Source organism: Onychomys torridus, chromosome 4, assembly GCF_903995425.1.
Source record: "Onychomys torridus chromosome 4, mOncTor1.1, whole genome shotgun sequence".
Classification (NCBI taxonomy): domain Eukaryota; kingdom Metazoa; phylum Chordata; class Mammalia; order Rodentia; family Cricetidae; genus Onychomys; species Onychomys torridus.
The window spans coordinates 65,269,670-65,288,057 of NC_050446.1; the positions used below are offsets into that span (position 1 = coordinate 65,269,670).

The following is an 18,388-nucleotide window of genomic DNA, read 5'->3' on the forward strand; positions in this document are numbered from 1 at the left end:
CATAGTATCACATGTCCATATTTACATGTATGTTCTTGTGGGTATATATTCATGTGCCTTTTACTCATATTAATATGAACATAATTACAACTCCCACTTAAAATTGGGGAAAAAACATAAGATCATTTATTTATTTTCCAAAGGAACTTCTCGAGTTGGAGAGCAAAATCCATCTGGATATCTAGTGAAATTCTCCGTGTAACTGGTAAAACATGATCAAAGGCCAGAATGTGAATTCCACTGACTAACCATTTGCTTTTTAAGCTCAGAATAATTTCTGGATATTCAGACACTTGTGTGTGTAGCCTCATTGCTTGCTTGGCCTGGCAAGCCTTTGATGAATGGGTGATCAATAAATGCAGTGATGGACAGTGATATGAGATAAAGTGGTTTTCACCACTTGAGGGAAAATTAGAGTAGGCCATTTAGATATGTGTCTTGTGAAAATGAGTCTTATTTTGTTTATTTAACAAACCCTGGAAGAATATTATAACACATACATAATGTAATTGTTGTTATTGAGAAAGCTAATAACATATCCATCATCACTCCTACTCTTCTATTTTTCTCTGCTGGTATAATATGCACAGTTTAGTGAAACTCCATAACCCAGCATATTCTAATGTGTTGCAGTCCTCATGTTGTATGCTAGATCTTTCGAATCATCCTATATATTTGTTATATTATACCAATTAATTTATATCTTCCAGATTTTTAGCTCCCATTCCAGTTCTGTTCATGTTTTCATAGCTCCTGAAGTTTCCAAACCTCATCTACAAATAACCCTACAATGAACAGAAACACAGGGGCATCACTTTTGTGTGTTTATTGCACTAACTGGGGGTGTGCAGCCAACAGTGTGGTTCTGGGATCATTTGGTAGTTCTATTTCTAGGTTCTGAGGAACCCACATAGTGAAATGTCATGCTGGTTTTCTAACTTTCTGAGAATAGTATATGAAAGCTCATTTTTCCTGCATCTTCAATAGCATTGGCCATATGACCTTGTGAAAAACCCACTTTAACTTTGATAGAATGATATATCATTGTGAGTTTGATTTGAAGTCTCTTAATTATTTGTGACTTAAACACATTATTACATCTAGGTTATACTTCTGTGGCCCTACTGTATTTTCTATTGTAAAATATCTACTGAAATTGTGTACCAATTTTTAACTGTTTTTTTTTTTAATTTGTGAGATTATAATATAATGACACCATTCCTATCTTCCTTTTTCTTCCCTCCAGACCTTCCCATATGCCTCTCCTTGCCATCTTTCAAATCCATAGCCTCTTTTATCCTTAATTTTATATATATATATGTATATATATGTATATATATGTGTGTGTGTATGTAAATATATATGTAATTGCAAATACATAAACACAACCTTCTCTTTATAATGTTAAAATTACGGGTTGGGGATTTAGCACAGTAGTAGAGCGCTTGCCTAGTAAGCACAAGGCCCTGGGTTCAATCCTCAGCTCAAAAAACAAAAAGTTCGTTAAAAAAAAAAAAAAAAAAAGATTACATAGATGATGCTGGGTGGTGGTGGCACGCGCCTTTAGTCCCAGCACTCGGGAGGCAGAGGCAGGCGGATCTTTGTGAGTTTGAGGCCTGTTCTATGGAGCGAGATGGCGCAAAGCTACACAGAGAAACCCTGTCTCCAATAACCCCCCTCAAAAAAGGTTACATAGATGATACATTTTTTTCTGTTATGATATTTGAGATTCTTTACATTTGGATAAGAACCATTTCAGTTAAACTCTGAAAATAATTTTACTCAGTCTAAAGGTTAATTCACCTGAAGACAATATATATTTTGATGTTATTGATGACAATCAAATTTTGATAGTATTGTAAAACCTTTAGTGTTGATCCAAAATACTCTTGCCCATTCTGATGCTCTCAAATATGCTTCCTCTAATTTTTCTCTACTAATTTCATAATGTCAAGTGATGCATAGAAACCCTTAATACACTGGAAGTTGATTCTTTTTATTTTTATTTATACTTTGAAAATTTGGTACATGCACACATTTCTTTTTTTTAATTTTTATTTATTCTTCTCTCATACAGTACATCCTAACCACAGCTTCCCTTCCCTTCATTCCTCACAGCTCCCTTCCACAAACCTCCCCAGATCTAGTGCATATAACGTTTCCTGATTATATCCATACTTCAGTCTGATCCTTCAGCTCCTGAAGGGCCATCTGTCACATCTCCCTCTCAACTTCAAGTATCCTCTTGTCATTCTTATGTGTCGTTAGACCCACTAAAACCCACTAAGTCCAATATCTGTTTCCCATCTTCATATGGACGTGGAACCATTCATGGGGCATGGAGAATAATACAGTGGCCACATCTCTAAAGAAGTGTGACTCCCCCTCCACCCACTCACCTTGCATCCATCACCTGCTGTTAACTATTCAGTGTATAGTAAAGCCTGCTTGGATTTTAAACTGACTAGATCCAGCACAGATCCTGTGTATGCAATCACAGTTTCTGTGAATTCATGTGTGCAATAGCATTTCAAGGGCCTCTTTCCCATCCTCCAATCTTTTACTCCTTTGACCATCTCTTTTACAGTGCCCACTGAGCCTTGGCAGAGGATTAATACAGATGTCCTGTCCTTAGCACTCAGTTTCTTAGATACCCATTTCCAGTGCTCATAGTTGCTTATTTTCAGCATTTTAAACAGTAATGAGTAAGCATTGACCACTACCCTCTACATTAAGAAACTTCTCTGACCAAGGAACATGGGCACATATATTTAAAAGGAAGTTTGGTAATTTGACCATTTAGAAAATCTCCTCTAGGGCCTATGATCTCACTTGCCATGGGTTTTGATATTTTTACAGTACCATGCAGAGACTTGCTCCTGTGGAGCAACTCTCAAACTCAATCAAGAGAAGGATTGATTACTACATAAACAGTCTTGCAACTATTGGATAATTGGACACATTTTTCTGTCAGGTCAGTATTATTGCATTTAGGGTATAGCACTCAAAAAGAACACAGGTATCTTTTCTCCCTCACGTGTCTGTATAGAACCATCCATTACTGTGAAAGCAGGCCAATAGAGTTTCTTGGTCAGTTCAAGACTCATTTCTCTGTGTCATGCAACCATATGTATTCTGTCTTCAACAATAGATTTGTAGTATAGAAGTATGGTTGGAAGTCAAGAGCAATGACAGTAGCCTTTATTATTATGATATATATATATATATATATATAGTATTATATATGTATTACTTATATTATACAATATATAATATGTCTGATAATATATTATTATTTATAATAAGATATGAGTTTATGATATCTATCACATAAATAATACATAATTACATATTATATAATGTATAGTGTAATATATATGTAGATTACTCATAATATTATATATATGTGTATATATTCCATTAGCTTACAAACTAGTGGGATCATATAAAGCTTCTTCAAGCATCCTTAGTTTTAATTAGCCTACCCTACACCTTTATGTTCCCCTTCCCTGCCTTGTTCCCTGCTTAAACCTTTAGCTTTTAGTATTCTCCACCCTGGCTCTTATGGAACATATATTCCACTAGCCCTTCTTACATTTTTTTCACTTGGATTGTGTAGTAAGAATCTTAAGGGTTCTTATTAATAAAATCAAACCCAAGGCTAGTTATTGGGGTGAATGTTGGAAGATCAGAGAAGCAGAACAAGCCATGGCTATCTCACCTTGCTAGTTCCTCAGGCGATCCTGTTTCCTCAGGCTGGAAGCTTCTGAGTCCTCCTCCACATGAATCTCAGCTGAACTGTGTTGCTCCAAAGCCTGAACGCTTAACCAACCAAATGCTTAACTAACTACATGTTTTACTCCCTTAGTTCCTAGTCCTCACGCCTTAAATACCTTTCTCTTTCTGCCCCCACTCCCTGGGATTAAAGGTGTGGATCACCATGCTTAGCTGTTTCTAAAGTGGCCTTGAACTCAGAGATCCGGCTAGCTCTGCCTCCCAAGTGCTGGGATTAAAGGCGTGTACCACCACCTCCCAACTTCTGCTATGGTTTACTCTTCCCATTTTCTAGCCACCATTTTTCCGCTTTGTTCTAGTGGATGTCTGTTCTCTGACCCCAGATATGTTTATTTCAGGGAACACACAATATTTCAGGGAATGCAATACCCACCACAGGATTGCAAAGTCATAGTTTGCCTAGGAGCTTCTGTACACACACGTCCTTCTGTCTGAGGCTTCCAATGGCCTCTCTCTGCATTACTCTAATCCCTACTTGAAAACTTCTGCCTCCAGTTTTTCCCTTCCCACTTTCATTTTACCCATATTCTATTTTCCTCCTTCCTAAATGCATCCCATCTGCCAATGGCCCATTTCTAGATTCATAATTTTCCACAAATAAGCACATAAAACAAAAGATAGTGCCAGGAATCTCTAATGAGAGAGGAAGTGAGGATTTTGTCTTCAGGGGTGCAATCAGCCTAAGTATAATTTTTCCAGTTCCAGCCGTTGTGCGATTTCATTTTTCTTTATAGTTGAATAATATGTCATGTGCGTGTGTGTGTGTATGTGTGTGTGTGTGTGTGTGTGTGTGTGTGTGTGTGTGTGCATGCTACATTTTTACTACTTATCCATTTGGTATACCTCTAGGTTAACTATGTTTTCAAGCTATTGTGAACAGAGCAGCAATGAACATGGATGTGCAACTGTCTCTGTAGTAATAAACTCCTTTGCACTCACACTTAGGAATAGGATAATTGAGTCACAGGGAAGATCTTGTTAATGGAGAAACCTTGTAAATAGTTTTTAATTGTTCTTTAGAAAGGGTAACAACACTGGTTTTCAAGTTTACAGGTTTATATGACCATTTTAATGAATACGTTTTTATAGAGAAATATCATGAGTATCACCATAAAAACCTGGATTAAAACTGGGAAACACATATCAGTAGCTATAACATGCTCCTTGACCAAATTCATTTTGGTTTTAGTTACTGGAATATGTTTTCCTATTTTAATTAGTGCAATAACATAATAAAATAAATTGTGTCAGAAAATATTTCAAAAAATTTTGGTTAAAAAATTATTTTGATCACAGTTTCCCTTCTCTCTATTGCTCTCAGCTCCATTGTATGAGAGAAGAGTCTGTTTTCAATAAAATTAAAAAATACAAAACTTATTTTAGATAATATTGTTTACAATGATCCATAAGTTTATGAAAAATCTAACACATTGAATAAGGGACATAAATAAACTACTTCTAGCCATGTTTCCATTTACATGAAAGCTAGACATAACTATTTGGAAAATATAATGTGAAGGGAATTGATTTAATTAAGATCATTCCAATTAAAATGCTTAAGTATAAACAAAATGTAGGAAAAATTGATATGATGAAAACAAAAGGGAAGACTTATTGAAGAATCAAAAGAACCCAAAGACAAAGGATTTTTACATGCTATCAAAAAGAATGATTTAATGTGCTCAAGATCTCAATTTCTAGATGGCATATGCATGTAATGTAATGTCAGTAAACCCATTATGCATGCTAATAAAACTATTACACAATGCCACCTTCTGAAATTATTTCAAAGTTTAAAAATATTGTTTAAAAAAAGTAAAGAATGAAAACCATTTTATTATTCCATTTCAAAATCTATTTTGCTGACATATAAAAATAAAGTATTTAATTAAAAGTCATCAATTAACCTAATTGAAATAGCATAGATAATGATATATAATAAAGATGGGATGTCATGAGATTAGTGGAAGAATTATATTTTTTAAGTTTTAATGATGATAATATAAATTTAAAAAGAAAATTATCATAGTAGTAAGAAATATATATCATAATAGGCAATAACTTGAAAAGTAGAATATGCGTTCTGGCCACAACGAAATGATATGACAGAACATGTGGAAATTAAGTCAATTTTACCACTCTATAATACTTTTGAACTTCAAAATAACACAAGATTATGTCAAAACTATATTATTTTCTTTATAAATTTATAAAAGTATTTAATGAAAAATTATTTTAATATAAAAAAGTTGGAAGATAATATTCATTAAGATTAATAATAATAGCATAAATGCATAACTAGAAAAGACTCTGGTACACACAAACATAAATAGCTAGTGACAAGACTCATGATGAAGGACATTACATACTCATCGCAGGAAAGATCCACCAACATGATGAAGTCTCAATTCTGAACATTTATGCCCCAGAGACAAGACTCATAAAGAGCTCCACAAACCCAATTATATAGGAAAAAATTTATTGGAAAATTGACAAAAGATGTAAATATGCACTTCATAGGAAATGATAAAGTGGAATGCCCAACAAACATATACTTAACTTCAGTAGCCATTAAGAAAATGTATGGGAGGAGGGGAATGGACCTGCCTGGACTGAATCTACCAGGTTGAACTGAATCCCCAGGGGAGTCTTTGCCCTGGAGGAGATAGGAATAGAGGTGGGCTAGGGGGAAGGCATGGGCGGGGCGGGGGGGGGCAGGGAACACATGGCTGATATGTAAAATTAAATTCAATTATGAAATAAAATTTTAAAAATGAGAAAAAACAATTAATATTAGCCTTTTACCCATTATGTTTACAAAAATACAAACATCTCACAATTTCAATTGTTGTTACCAATTTAGTACTTGGAACACATACTACTGAAACTAATTATTTTTCCTTTCCAATAAATAACACATTCAACAAGGAAAAATTCTGACTCTATCTATACTTAACATTTTACACCAGAGCTTTCCCATAGAATTTTTAATTTCTGAATTTCTCAACGTGTATATTAAAGGATTCAACATGGGGGTGATAGCTGTATAAAAAACAGAAATAGATTTATCAATAGGAAAGTTGGAGACAGGTCTAACATACATGAAAATGCAGGGAACAAAGAAAAGAACAACTACTATAATGTGGGAGCTACAGGTAGACAGGGCTTTGCGTCTACCTTCCTGACTATGAGTCTTAAGGGAGCTTAAGATAATTCCATAGGAGAATAGGAGAAGGATAAAGACCACCATACACATGGCTCCATTATTGGCAACAACAGTGAGGCCAATAAAATAAGTATCAGTGCATGCAAGTGCCAATAATGGGTACATATCACAGCCAAAGTGGTCAATGACATTGGGTCCACAGAAAGGAAGTTTATACACAGAGAGAACCTGAACTAGAGCATGTGCAAAACCTCCAACCCAGGCTACCACCAAGAGTGAGATACAAACATGCTGATTCATGATGGTCAAATAGTGCAGTGGCTTACAGATGGCCACATAGCGATCATAGGCCATCACCACCAAAATGAAGACCTCAGCACCACCAAACAAGTGCTCCACAAAAAGCTGAACCAGACAAGCTGTGAAGGAGATGGTCTTTTTGTCACAAACTAAGTCTTTAAGCAGCTTGGGCAAGATGGCAGTGGAATAAACAGCATCCATGAGTGACAAAAAGGCTAGGAAAAAGTACATTGGAGAGGCCAAAGAGGAGCTGGCAATAATTGTCATCACAATGAGCAGGTTGCCCACAATTGTCACAATATACATGAGCAAAAACATAACAAACAATGCTTTTTGCCCAGCAGGATCCTGAGTGAGACCCAGAAGGATAAACTCTGTGACATTGTTACTCTGTCCCATTTACTCATATATCTGGCTTATTTCCAAAACACTTCAAAAGAGAATGTAGTATAAATTCTGAAAAAGTCCATGAATCCATTCCATCAGGAAACACATTTTAATTATTACCTTATACAGTGGTAAACCCACAGAAGACATATAACAAGCTTCTATTCAGTTCTTCTTGTGAAGAGCTTCATTATTTTCTGTTAATAAGTCTCTAAGTACTCTTTTCTATCACAGTACTTCAATGTATATCTATACAGAAGAGGAGACAGGCATCTCAATCATTTTTATTTCAAACATGTTTTGTCTTCAAATAGACATCAATAAACAAAGTGGAAGGGTTCCTCTTTTAACTAGATACCACATTTTAACAATTAAACTCCTAGTACCAGGAATGGATTAACATTTTTGGAGTTATTGGTCAATAGACCCCCAAATATTACTGGCCATGCCAATTATTTTGGTTACCATTTTAGAACTTGATGGAAAGATCCTATTTCTGAAGATACTATATAGTTGCATCATTGAACACATAGAAATTAAGCAGGTACTCAACAGGAGGCTTCATTCCTATGGCCTAGTTTCATGGAAAGTGCTGTAAGATGTTGTGCATTATACCAAAAGAAAAAAATAATCAACAGTCTCACCCACATATGAACCCTACAACTTAAAATAACAACTGTCCTGTTGAGACATGCCCACTGGTACAATAGTGGCATTGATATTATGGGAATAGGCAACCACTTCCTGATTAAATCTAAGACCTATGTCAGGGGATGAGCCCATACCTCACACTGTTAACAGAAAAAACAACTTTTGGATTGATATACTCTAGGCCCTATAGGAGAACTTAATAGTGCTAAATGGACATAATTAAAACTACCCCTAATAACTTATTGCTACATCTATATATTAATCCATCTCTCATCCCTTATCAGAGTATATTCCTCTTATAGTAGATGGCAATTAAAAAGATACCCTCAACTAGTCAACATAAAGAGAATAAGATACTATGGTGTATTTAACCCTAAATAAGATGTGCATATCATAGCCATCCCTGCCAACGCTATTGGATCTTCTCAGAAGAGGGGATGGAAAGATAATAAGAATCCGGAGTTAAGGGAACAGGATGGTAGAACCTGAAACATGGAAGGAGTGGAAGAGCAATAAAAGAGTTATCTTGATAGAGGGAGACATCATGAGTATAGGGAAAAACCTAGTGCTAGGGAAATTCCTAAGAATCCACAAGGATGACCCCAGCTTAAGCTACCATAATTAGTGAAGAGGGTGCCTGAGCTGGCCTACCCTGGTAATCAGATAGGTAAATACCCTGAGTGTCATCATAGAGCCTTCATCCAGTAACTGATGAAAACAGATGCAGAGATCCACAGTAAAGCACCAGGCTGAACTCCAGGAGTCCAGTCAAAGGGAGGGAAGAGGGATTCTATGAGCAAGGGGCATCAAGACCATGATGGGGAAACTTATAGATACAACTGAACCAAGGTAGTGGCAACTCAGGAACTTTATACCAACAGCTGTGGAGCCTGCATGGGACTTGTCTAGGTCCTCTGCATAAGCGAGACAGTTGTATAGCTTGGTATGTTTAAGGGGACTCTGGCAGTAGGAAAAGGATCTAACTCTGATGCATGAACTGACATTTAGGAGCCCATACTTATGGTGGGACACCTTGCACAGCCTTGATGCAGGGGGAAGGGCTTGGACCTGCCTCATCTGAATGTACCAGGCTTTGCTGACTCCCCATGGGAGGCCTTACCTTTTAGGAGGAGGAGAGGATAAGGAATGGGCTTAGGGAGAAGGATGGCGGGGGGAGTGGGAGGAGAGATGAGAGGGGGATCTGTGGTTGGTATGTAAAATGATAAAAAAATTCTTAGTTAAAAAAAAGAATCAGGAGTGATAGGTAACTTCAAGAGAATAGTGTTTTTTAGACAAAACAGGACAGTTACATGTAATAACCCACAGGAATTGTGACAGTCTGTACAAGACTTGCTCAAGATCAAGCAAGACAGAATCCGGCATGAAGAAGTAATGGCCAAGAAATCCTTCCATTTGCTGAGGAGCTATTGGCATTTTATAGCTACCAGGAGAAAGGAAATCAGTGCTGTTTGGTGGTGTCAACCCTAGTAGGCCTACCATACTATAGCACTGGCCTCACTATAAAAGTAGCTGAGTAGCACAAATTGGAATCAATGGGTTAACAAAACATTTTTGTGAGAAAATAAAACTCAGTGTTGAGTGTGTAGGGAGGTGAGAAGTGGTTGGGGATGAATATGATCAAATCACATTGTAGGAAATTCTCAAAGAATTAATAAAATGTTACAATACAGTTAATTTGTCAACTTCCATAGAGCCAGACTTTAGCTGGTGTTATGAGAAGATACTTTACTGCATAGTCTGTGTAGTTCCTAATGTTCCTGTGTTTCTAATAGTGTCACGATAGTGTACTATTAGAAATGGACCCCACTAATTTCAAAACACTTTTGTTCTTTAAATATATTCCATTCATCTCAAGTAATATTTTAAACTGCATCAAATGACTCCAATGTTATTTAACACATTGTTGCCTATAGCAATGACTTCATTTCTCTCAGTCAGTCATGTTTTCCTAGAATTATAATTCTGTCATTTCATCATTGCCAATATCAGTTCTCATAATTACGCATACTATTGTGGTTTTCACAATACTTTTCTTTTTACTTGACCTGAACTAATCTTAAACTTCTTGGAGATACACTAAAATTAAATCTAAGAGATTGTCTGTTTCATTGTGTGTAACTACTACCAACATTTACCTGTGAAGAAATCTCTTTTGGCTTTATTTAAGCAAGCAAATCCCATTCATGTAGACCTTATGGTGGAGGTCTTGTGCAGAGTTCGAGCTTTCTTAGTAGTTGTGATGCACCTTCTACAAACATTCATTCACATGAATGTTTACCTCGGGGTCAGATCTACAGAAGCCCATAACGTCACAGACCACAAAAGACTTGCCTGTTGTAAACATAAAGATAAAATATAATTTATGTCTTTTTTGCCTCATTCACTTCTTGTTTTCTACAGGTTTTAGCACCTGTCAATATTTATCAATAATATTGGTATCATGTTTTCAATATTTTGAGTTACACTAGGACAAATCTGAATGCTATTGCAATTATTTATATAGAAGAATGAAAATAGAATTCTTATATTATATTATTTTTAAGCTCAGGTAAACTGTATTATGAACTACCAAATGTTTGGTGCCATAAAAACTGAAGAATAATATGACTGCTTTAAGCTTAAGCTGTCCTTAACACTATACTAAAAAATAATGATATAATATAGTTATTAAGAACATGGCTTTTAAAAATGGTCTTATAGTTTCAAAAAGGTCCTCTATGTTATTGGCAACCATAAAGAAGAATGATATTGTATCATTCATTAACATTAATATAACCTGAAATAATCCTCCTATTAAATGAATAAAATCGGCCTATTGACGACAAATATCACATTTTTATTTCATTTTGTGTACTAGATTTAATACAGATACACAAAATCAAATATGCACAGCAGATCTAAAAGTAGAAGTTGATCTAGGGAAACTAAGGGGAATCTATGAAAGGAGAGGTACAAGAAATAGGGAGAGCAGGAAGAAACGGTGTAGGGGTCAATTCTAGAAATGCATAATACTCTCATATGAATGTGTATTATATAGTCCAGTATAACTAAAATGCTTTATAAATATAACTATAAAAACTTTCCAATAACAAAATATAGAATCTATATGGAGATGGTATCCTCTATGAGTTTCTCAACATAGACATACTAACATTTTTTTCTGGGATAATTCTAAGAAACACACAAAAGCCTACATATAACTACTGGAACTAATTGATTTTGTTCTCTTGTATACTAATACTTGAGATGCTAAGAAATTTTTATTTTTCTAATAGAAATATATAAATATAACCATATATCTTCATTGATCTTATGAAATAAATATCTTATAAAATAAAGTAAATAGGAAAATTACTGGGTTTTTAATTACATACAACTTGTTTCCATTGTTTCTTGGCAAATGGAAAATAAAATCAATCAGTTTGTAACAAATAGATACTTAATTCTGATTAATTATCTATATAGTCACCATAACATTTCCAATTTAGAAATTTCATATGAGAATATAATAACCTTTAAATCATTAGCTATGTCCCAAAAATTCCCAGGAATTTTTAGCTACATATCTTGTTGTCCTTAATAAATTGACATTATTGGTCTTTGTCTTGCCATAATCAAAAGGCCTTATGTATTGGGTTGCCTACAAATACATCATATATGTGAATACTTTCACAGAAGACATGTTAACTAAAGGCTGTTGCTTAGATGTAGGAAGAGTACAAAATTGTTATAACAAACACATTCCAACACCACTCTCATTCTGTTTTTCAGAGAAGTGTCCAAGTATATAAATGAGCACCTGAAATACAAGGAACAATAATGTTAAAACTTACTGAAAAGGGTAGTTGGAAATGTTCACACTCAGATAAAATATCTGCATACAAAAATCAAAAACTATGCTTGTACAAATATACAATTTTACTTGCTGATATAAATAAATACAAAAAAGAGCAACACTGAAAATAAGTGAACTTTTCTCTTTTCAGAAGTCAATTATACCAAAACTAACAAAAGGCTTTTGCTTAAGTAGGGAGTGCAAGCCAAACTTTTCAGTCTTTGTGCAGAATCTCCCTAAGACTAGTTTCTTCCTCATGTAAAACATGTTCCTATATGTGGAAGGTGTCAAGACGCTGAGATCTTACACAGACTTCCCTAAACAATAAATTCAGCAAAAGCATATCTCAAGAACGAAACACAAAATGAAGAAAACTCCAGCTTGGGCAGACGTGAGCTTTCAGAAACCTCTTGGGTCATTAAATCCAGAAAATATTTCTTCCATTTATATTTGCAACACAACCTATTATCTTATTTTACATCACTGCTATTTTTAATAGGTAGGCTTGATACAATATTTGGAAAAAATTCAAAAAAATAAGTAATCTCTCTTAAACAAATTTCTTCCCTTAAATAATCCCTAGAGGTAAAAGATTGGATCTTGCCAAGAGTGAGTACATAACTGCCAAATTGATTCAAATATTTCAAGTCTAAAAGCTACTTTCAAAGTGCAATATCAGTTCAAAAACTGAGAGGCGTGGGTCGTCTGGACTCTGCTCTGTCCTTTCTGTCCATTGTGTCCTTGCTTTTAGTTTTTGTTTTTGCCTTTCCCCTAATCTCCTCTTAGTCCTTCATTTGCGTTCTCCTTTCTCCAAAAATGTCCTGGTTTGTAGGGATCCCTCCACAGCCTCCTGAAAGATGGGATATTCTGTTACCTAATAGCGTATTAGATATTTTTACCTAATATCTTTAGCTCTACATTTTCAGTCTGTTTAGGCAAAACTCTCTTTATCATGACTTTTTGGGCATCCAGTTACCTCTTCTGTTTCCTATCTTTACTTTCTCTCTGTCATCTTTATTCTAATCACTACACTTACTACATTTTCTTCCATTCTTCTCCACTCATTTTCATAATAGCTAATATATTAGTAAACAAAGGAAGTTGAATTCCATTCCATCAAAACATTGCAGAAGACACATTTATCAGCAGTTCATGAAACACTTTTGATAATTTAGCATATATTAGGTCACAAAGTCAATATTTTAAAAATCTAGGGAAAAAATGAAATAATTAAGTATATTCAATACAACCACAATAAACTGAAGCTCACAAAATTATGGAGATTATATAACACATCACAGAATGATAAATCAGTCACTACAATAATCAAGATGGAAATCAAATGAGTCTTGGAATTAAATGAAGATACAAGACACAGAAACCTGTATATTTCAATGAAGGCAATCTGAAGAAGGAAGTTTGGAGCTCTAAGTGCCAACATGAAAGAGATGCCAATATCAGAGAGGCCTCAAATAAATAACTTAATTATGCACATTAGGGCATTAACAAAACAATTGCAACCAAATCTAAACACATTAGACATATAAAACTCATTAAGATTGTGGTACTAGTTAATAAAATTTAAAAAAAGTTGCAAAGAATCAATAAAACAAAAATTTCTCCCAAAAGATCATTTGAGTAAGATAAAGAAGTCAACTACTTTCCAAATTATTTACATTTAATTTATTCTTGATCTATAAACTTATTACATTTGTGAAGACTTTGGAATTACTGCAATACTGAAGTATGTTTTTTTTAAAAGGTATTAAGTGGGAAGTTCTTCAATCTATGTCAAACTCCACTGACATATAATAATAAAGTACTGAATTATAAATAAACAATTAAATTAACACAGTTGAGAAAAATACATCTATACTTTCACATAAAGTATAACGAACATGTATTATAACCAGCTATTATAACCAGAGATTAGTTCATATAAATATGTTGAAATATTTTTTATTATCACTTTAGTAAGAAAGTAAATATTTCAGCTTTAGCTGGCTTTAAATGTGGATCATGAAATTTCACAAAAAGTAATACACAAGATAACACATATATAAAAACAATTTTACTATTTTATGGAACATTCTGTTTTAGGGTTTCTACTGCAGTTGAGGCTAATCCTTTCACCAATGGCCTTTCCTGGTCTCTCATAGCACCAAATATCAGCATTTCAATGACCCTCTCACGCCTTCAAAACCAGCAGCACCTGGGAAACTCTTATACATCAAGTAGAGTTGCCAGCACAAAGAGCAGCCTTGGCTCTCTCTGTGGTTCTATGTGCTGACCAGGAGAAAATACATATTAGATTTTTGCCTCAGTTATGCTAGTGTTTTCTTAATCAGAGTTGATACTGTTACTACAGATGACCAGGATAGATTATCCCAACAAGGGACAGTTCCACTATGGTTCTACTGCCTTGTTAGTCAGAGGCAATTCTTAATTCAATCTGACCAGAACCGCAGATTCTTGTTTTTTCTTCAGTTATTCTAGGTTTCCTTTTTTTGTTTGTTTGTTTGTTTGTTTGTTTTCACATCCCACCAACGTTTCCTCTCCCTTCCCTGTTTCTTCTCCCTTTAACCTCGCCTCACCTCCACCACCCTCATGACTCCTGCTCCCCCTCCCATCCACTCCTCCTCCTCTGTTTCTCTTCCCATACAGTCAGGCCTCCTATAGGCATCAGTCAGCCATAGAATGTATATCAGGTCATAATGAGACTAAGCACTTCCTCTTCTATGAAGGCTGGATGAGGCAACCCAGCAGGAGGAATGGGTCCCAAACGCAGGCAAGAGAGTCAGAGTCAGCCTCCTCTCTCATTATCGGGAATCTCACAGGATGACCAAGCTACATAACTGTAGTATATATGCAGGGGGCCTAGGGAAATCCTGTGCAGGCTCCCTGATAGTTGGTTCAGTCTCTGTGAGCACCTATGAGCCCAGGTAGTTGGTTCTGTGGGTTTTCTTGTGGTGTACTTGATCCTACTGGGTCCTACAAACCTTCCTTCCCCTCTTCAGTAGGATTCTCTTAGCTCCAACTGATGATTGGCCATGGATCTCTGTATCTGTTTCCATCAGTTGTTGGATGAAGCCTCTCTGATATAATTGGGCTTGGAACCAATCTATGAGCATAGCAGACTATCATTAGGAATCATTTCATTAACATTTTTTGCCATTCCTGTTTGATTCTATCCTAGGTTCTGTGTTATCCCACCTCTGGGTCCTGGCCCTCATAGGGCATCTCCTTCTCAGAGTGTGGGCCTCCAGCTGGGCCAGTCATTAGTTGTTCGTTGCCACCACATATCCAGAGAGCTAAGTAATAAGGAGGGCTCAAGGGTGAGGGGATACACGAATCTCACTGTGAGAGGAAAAGCGAACATTGACAGTGGATAGATGGAGTGCAGACCTGGAAGGAAGAATGAAGGTGGGAACAGGAGGGATCAGATTTGGAGAGGATGGTTATGGAGAGTACTGGGAGAGACAAGTGAAATCTGGGGGCATCTGGGATGAGCTAGAGGCATAGAGCAATGGAAATCTCTGTAATCAATGAGGATGAGCCTAGTGAAAACTCCTAGAAAGAGGGGATAAGGAGCCTGAACCAGCCATCTCTTGTACAGGCAAGACTTCCTTCCAGTGGAGGGGCTAGAACACCAAGCCAGCACAAACCCTTCAGCCTACAATTTGCTGCCTAGAAGATGGGCTGGTGAGAAGATGGAACCACAGACTCTTAATTCAAAAGATTATAAATTATACCTGATAGAGTTTCTGCTTCACTCTGAAACGTCACAAGACAGGCCTCCATCATCCACATTCATATTTTTCAAGATGTCTCTGAATATCTCACTGAGCTCCGAGTATTCCAAAGGTTTTTCTAAATCCAAAATGCATGTGCGACCACAATCCTCCCTAAAATATATGTCAGAGTCTGTCACAGGTGAAATCGTACTACTAAAAATGATTTTTGTCTTAATTTCTATTGCTGTGATAAAACACTATAACCAAAGCAACATGGGGAAGAAAGTGCTTATTCCATCTGACAATTGCAGTCTATCATGAAGGGAAGTGAGGGCATGAACCTGAGGCAGGAGTCTAGAGTCAGTGACTAAAGCAGAGACTGTGCAGAAAATTTCCTTAACGATTTGCTTCCTATTACTTCACCATTTTGCCCTTTTATATATAACCTACCCAGGCTTGGTACTTTGCACAGTAGGCTGGGCCAACGGATACAAACACATTTCTGAATAATTATGTACGTTATAAATATGAATTATTTTCTTGATAAATGCTAAACATTGTTTACATTCCCATAAAATAAAGTTAAATAATTACAAGTTGTTGTTCATCAAAATAAATGTCAAAAGCGACACAAAAATCATAAACAAGAAATGCTGTGATATATAAAAATAAATTAGTTCATAGTATAGCCAAAAACATCCATCAAAAATCATAAAAGAAGTACAATATTTGGAAACAGGACAGAAAACAAAAATGTGATAGAGGATGACAAGAGTGTGATGTCCAATAAACATGAATATGAACAACTTCAGTAGCAATAAAGAAAACCAGAATTTCAGTGACTATCAGTCTTGTATGCACTGCATTCACAAAAATACCTAGGTTCTCACAATGACAAGTACTGGTACAAATGCAGAACATTGAAACTCATACCTTTAAAACTGATTGTTGAATTTTTTTTTTACCATTACTAGCATGTTCAGTGAGGAGAAATCCTTATTATGTCTGTAGTTAACATGTTACTCCACAGCTTTGCCATGGCATTTTTAATCTCAAGGTTTCTCAGAGTATATATTAAAGGATTCAACATGGGAGTGAAAATTGTATAAAATACAGTAATATATTTATTAATAGGAAAGTTGGAGACAGGTCTAACATACATGAAAATGCAGGGAACAAAGAAGAGGACAACCACCATGATATGGGAGCTGCAGGTGGATAGGGCTTTGTGCCTCCCTTCCTGACTGTGAGTCTTAAGAGAGTTTAGAATGATTCCATAGGAGACAAGGAGAAGGATAAAGACCACTACAGACATTGCTCCATTATTTCCAACAACAGTGAGGCCAAGGAAGTAGGTGTCAGTGCAGGCAAGGCCTAATAATGGGTATATGTCACAAGCAAAGTGGTCAATGACATTGGGTCCACAAAAAGGAAGCATATAAACAGAGATAACTTGAAACAGAGCATGAGCAAATCCTCCAGCCCAGGATGCCAAAAGCAATAGAGTGCAAACCTGTCGATTCATGATGGTCAAATAGTGCAGTGGCTTACAGATGGCCACATAGCGATCATTGGCCATCACCACCAAAATGAAGACCTCAGCACCACCAAATAAGTGCTCCACAAAAAGCTGAACCAGACAGGATGTGAAGGAGATGGTCTTTTGTTCACAAACTAAGTCTGTAAGCAACTTGGGCAAGATGGCAGTAGAATAAACAGCATCCATGAGTGACAGAAAGGCAAGAAAGAAGTACATTGGAGAGTCCAAGGAAGAGCTGGCAACCACCGTCCCCACAATGAGCAAGTTTCCCACCATTGTCACAATGTAGATGAGTAAAAACATGACAAACAATGCTTTCTGACCAGCAGGGTCCTGAGTGAGACCCAGAAGGACAAACTCTGTAACATTGTTTTTTTGTCCCATTTATTCTTCCATATGGTTTGTTTCAGAGATATCAGTTCAGGGGAACAGGACATGACATAAATTGTCATCAAAACCTACACTTCCATTCAGCCAGAAGCCTGTCTTCTACATTGATGAACCTCCACAGTTCTTCAGCAACCATCTGTTGAGTTTTCCTCTTTGGGATTTTCAATAGTTCTGCTTTAATAATTTTGTAGATATTAGCATTTATCTCAAATCTTCAGTTTATTTATATAAAGACGAGCAGACAAAGGTGTCTTTCTCATTCACACATTTAAAACTGGTTATTGAAAACACATTACATCACAAAACATAGAAGTATTACTCCTTTTAAGAATAATGCAAAATAGTGATGTCAATAACCCATAGGACTATCAACCAGTATACATAGAGTGTCACAATATGATCTGTGTGGTACCCAAAATAAGAATGGCCCTGGATCATCATTTCAATTCTATTATATTGTTAACTATATACAGAGCCATGGTATATTTCAAAAGGCTTCTATTCTTCAAATATCATTTATTCAATCTCAAATGTCTGGTTTTGAACTGTATCAAATAGCTCTAACATTA

At 35.9% G+C, this 18,388-nt stretch overlaps 2 protein-coding genes across 2 annotated transcripts; both read right to left on the reverse strand.

Moving 5' to 3' along the window:
• Positions 1–6,662: 6,662 nt before the first annotated feature.
• Positions 6,663–7,711, reverse strand: LOC118582534 (olfactory receptor 4A5-like). The gene has a single exon (XM_036185490.1). The coding sequence runs from the start codon at positions 7,658–7,660 to the stop codon at positions 6,716–6,718; it is 945 nt and encodes a 314-aa protein (XP_036041383.1). The 5' UTR covers positions 7,661–7,711; the 3' UTR covers positions 6,663–6,715.
• A 9,086-nt stretch (positions 7,712–16,797) lies between these two features.
• Positions 16,798–17,855, reverse strand: LOC118582679 (olfactory receptor 4A5-like). Its single transcript, XM_036185722.1, has one exon. The coding sequence runs from the start codon at positions 17,811–17,813 to the stop codon at positions 16,869–16,871; it is 945 nt and encodes a 314-aa protein (XP_036041615.1). The 5' UTR covers positions 17,814–17,855; the 3' UTR covers positions 16,798–16,868.
• Between the last annotated feature and the right edge of the window lie 533 nt (positions 17,856–18,388).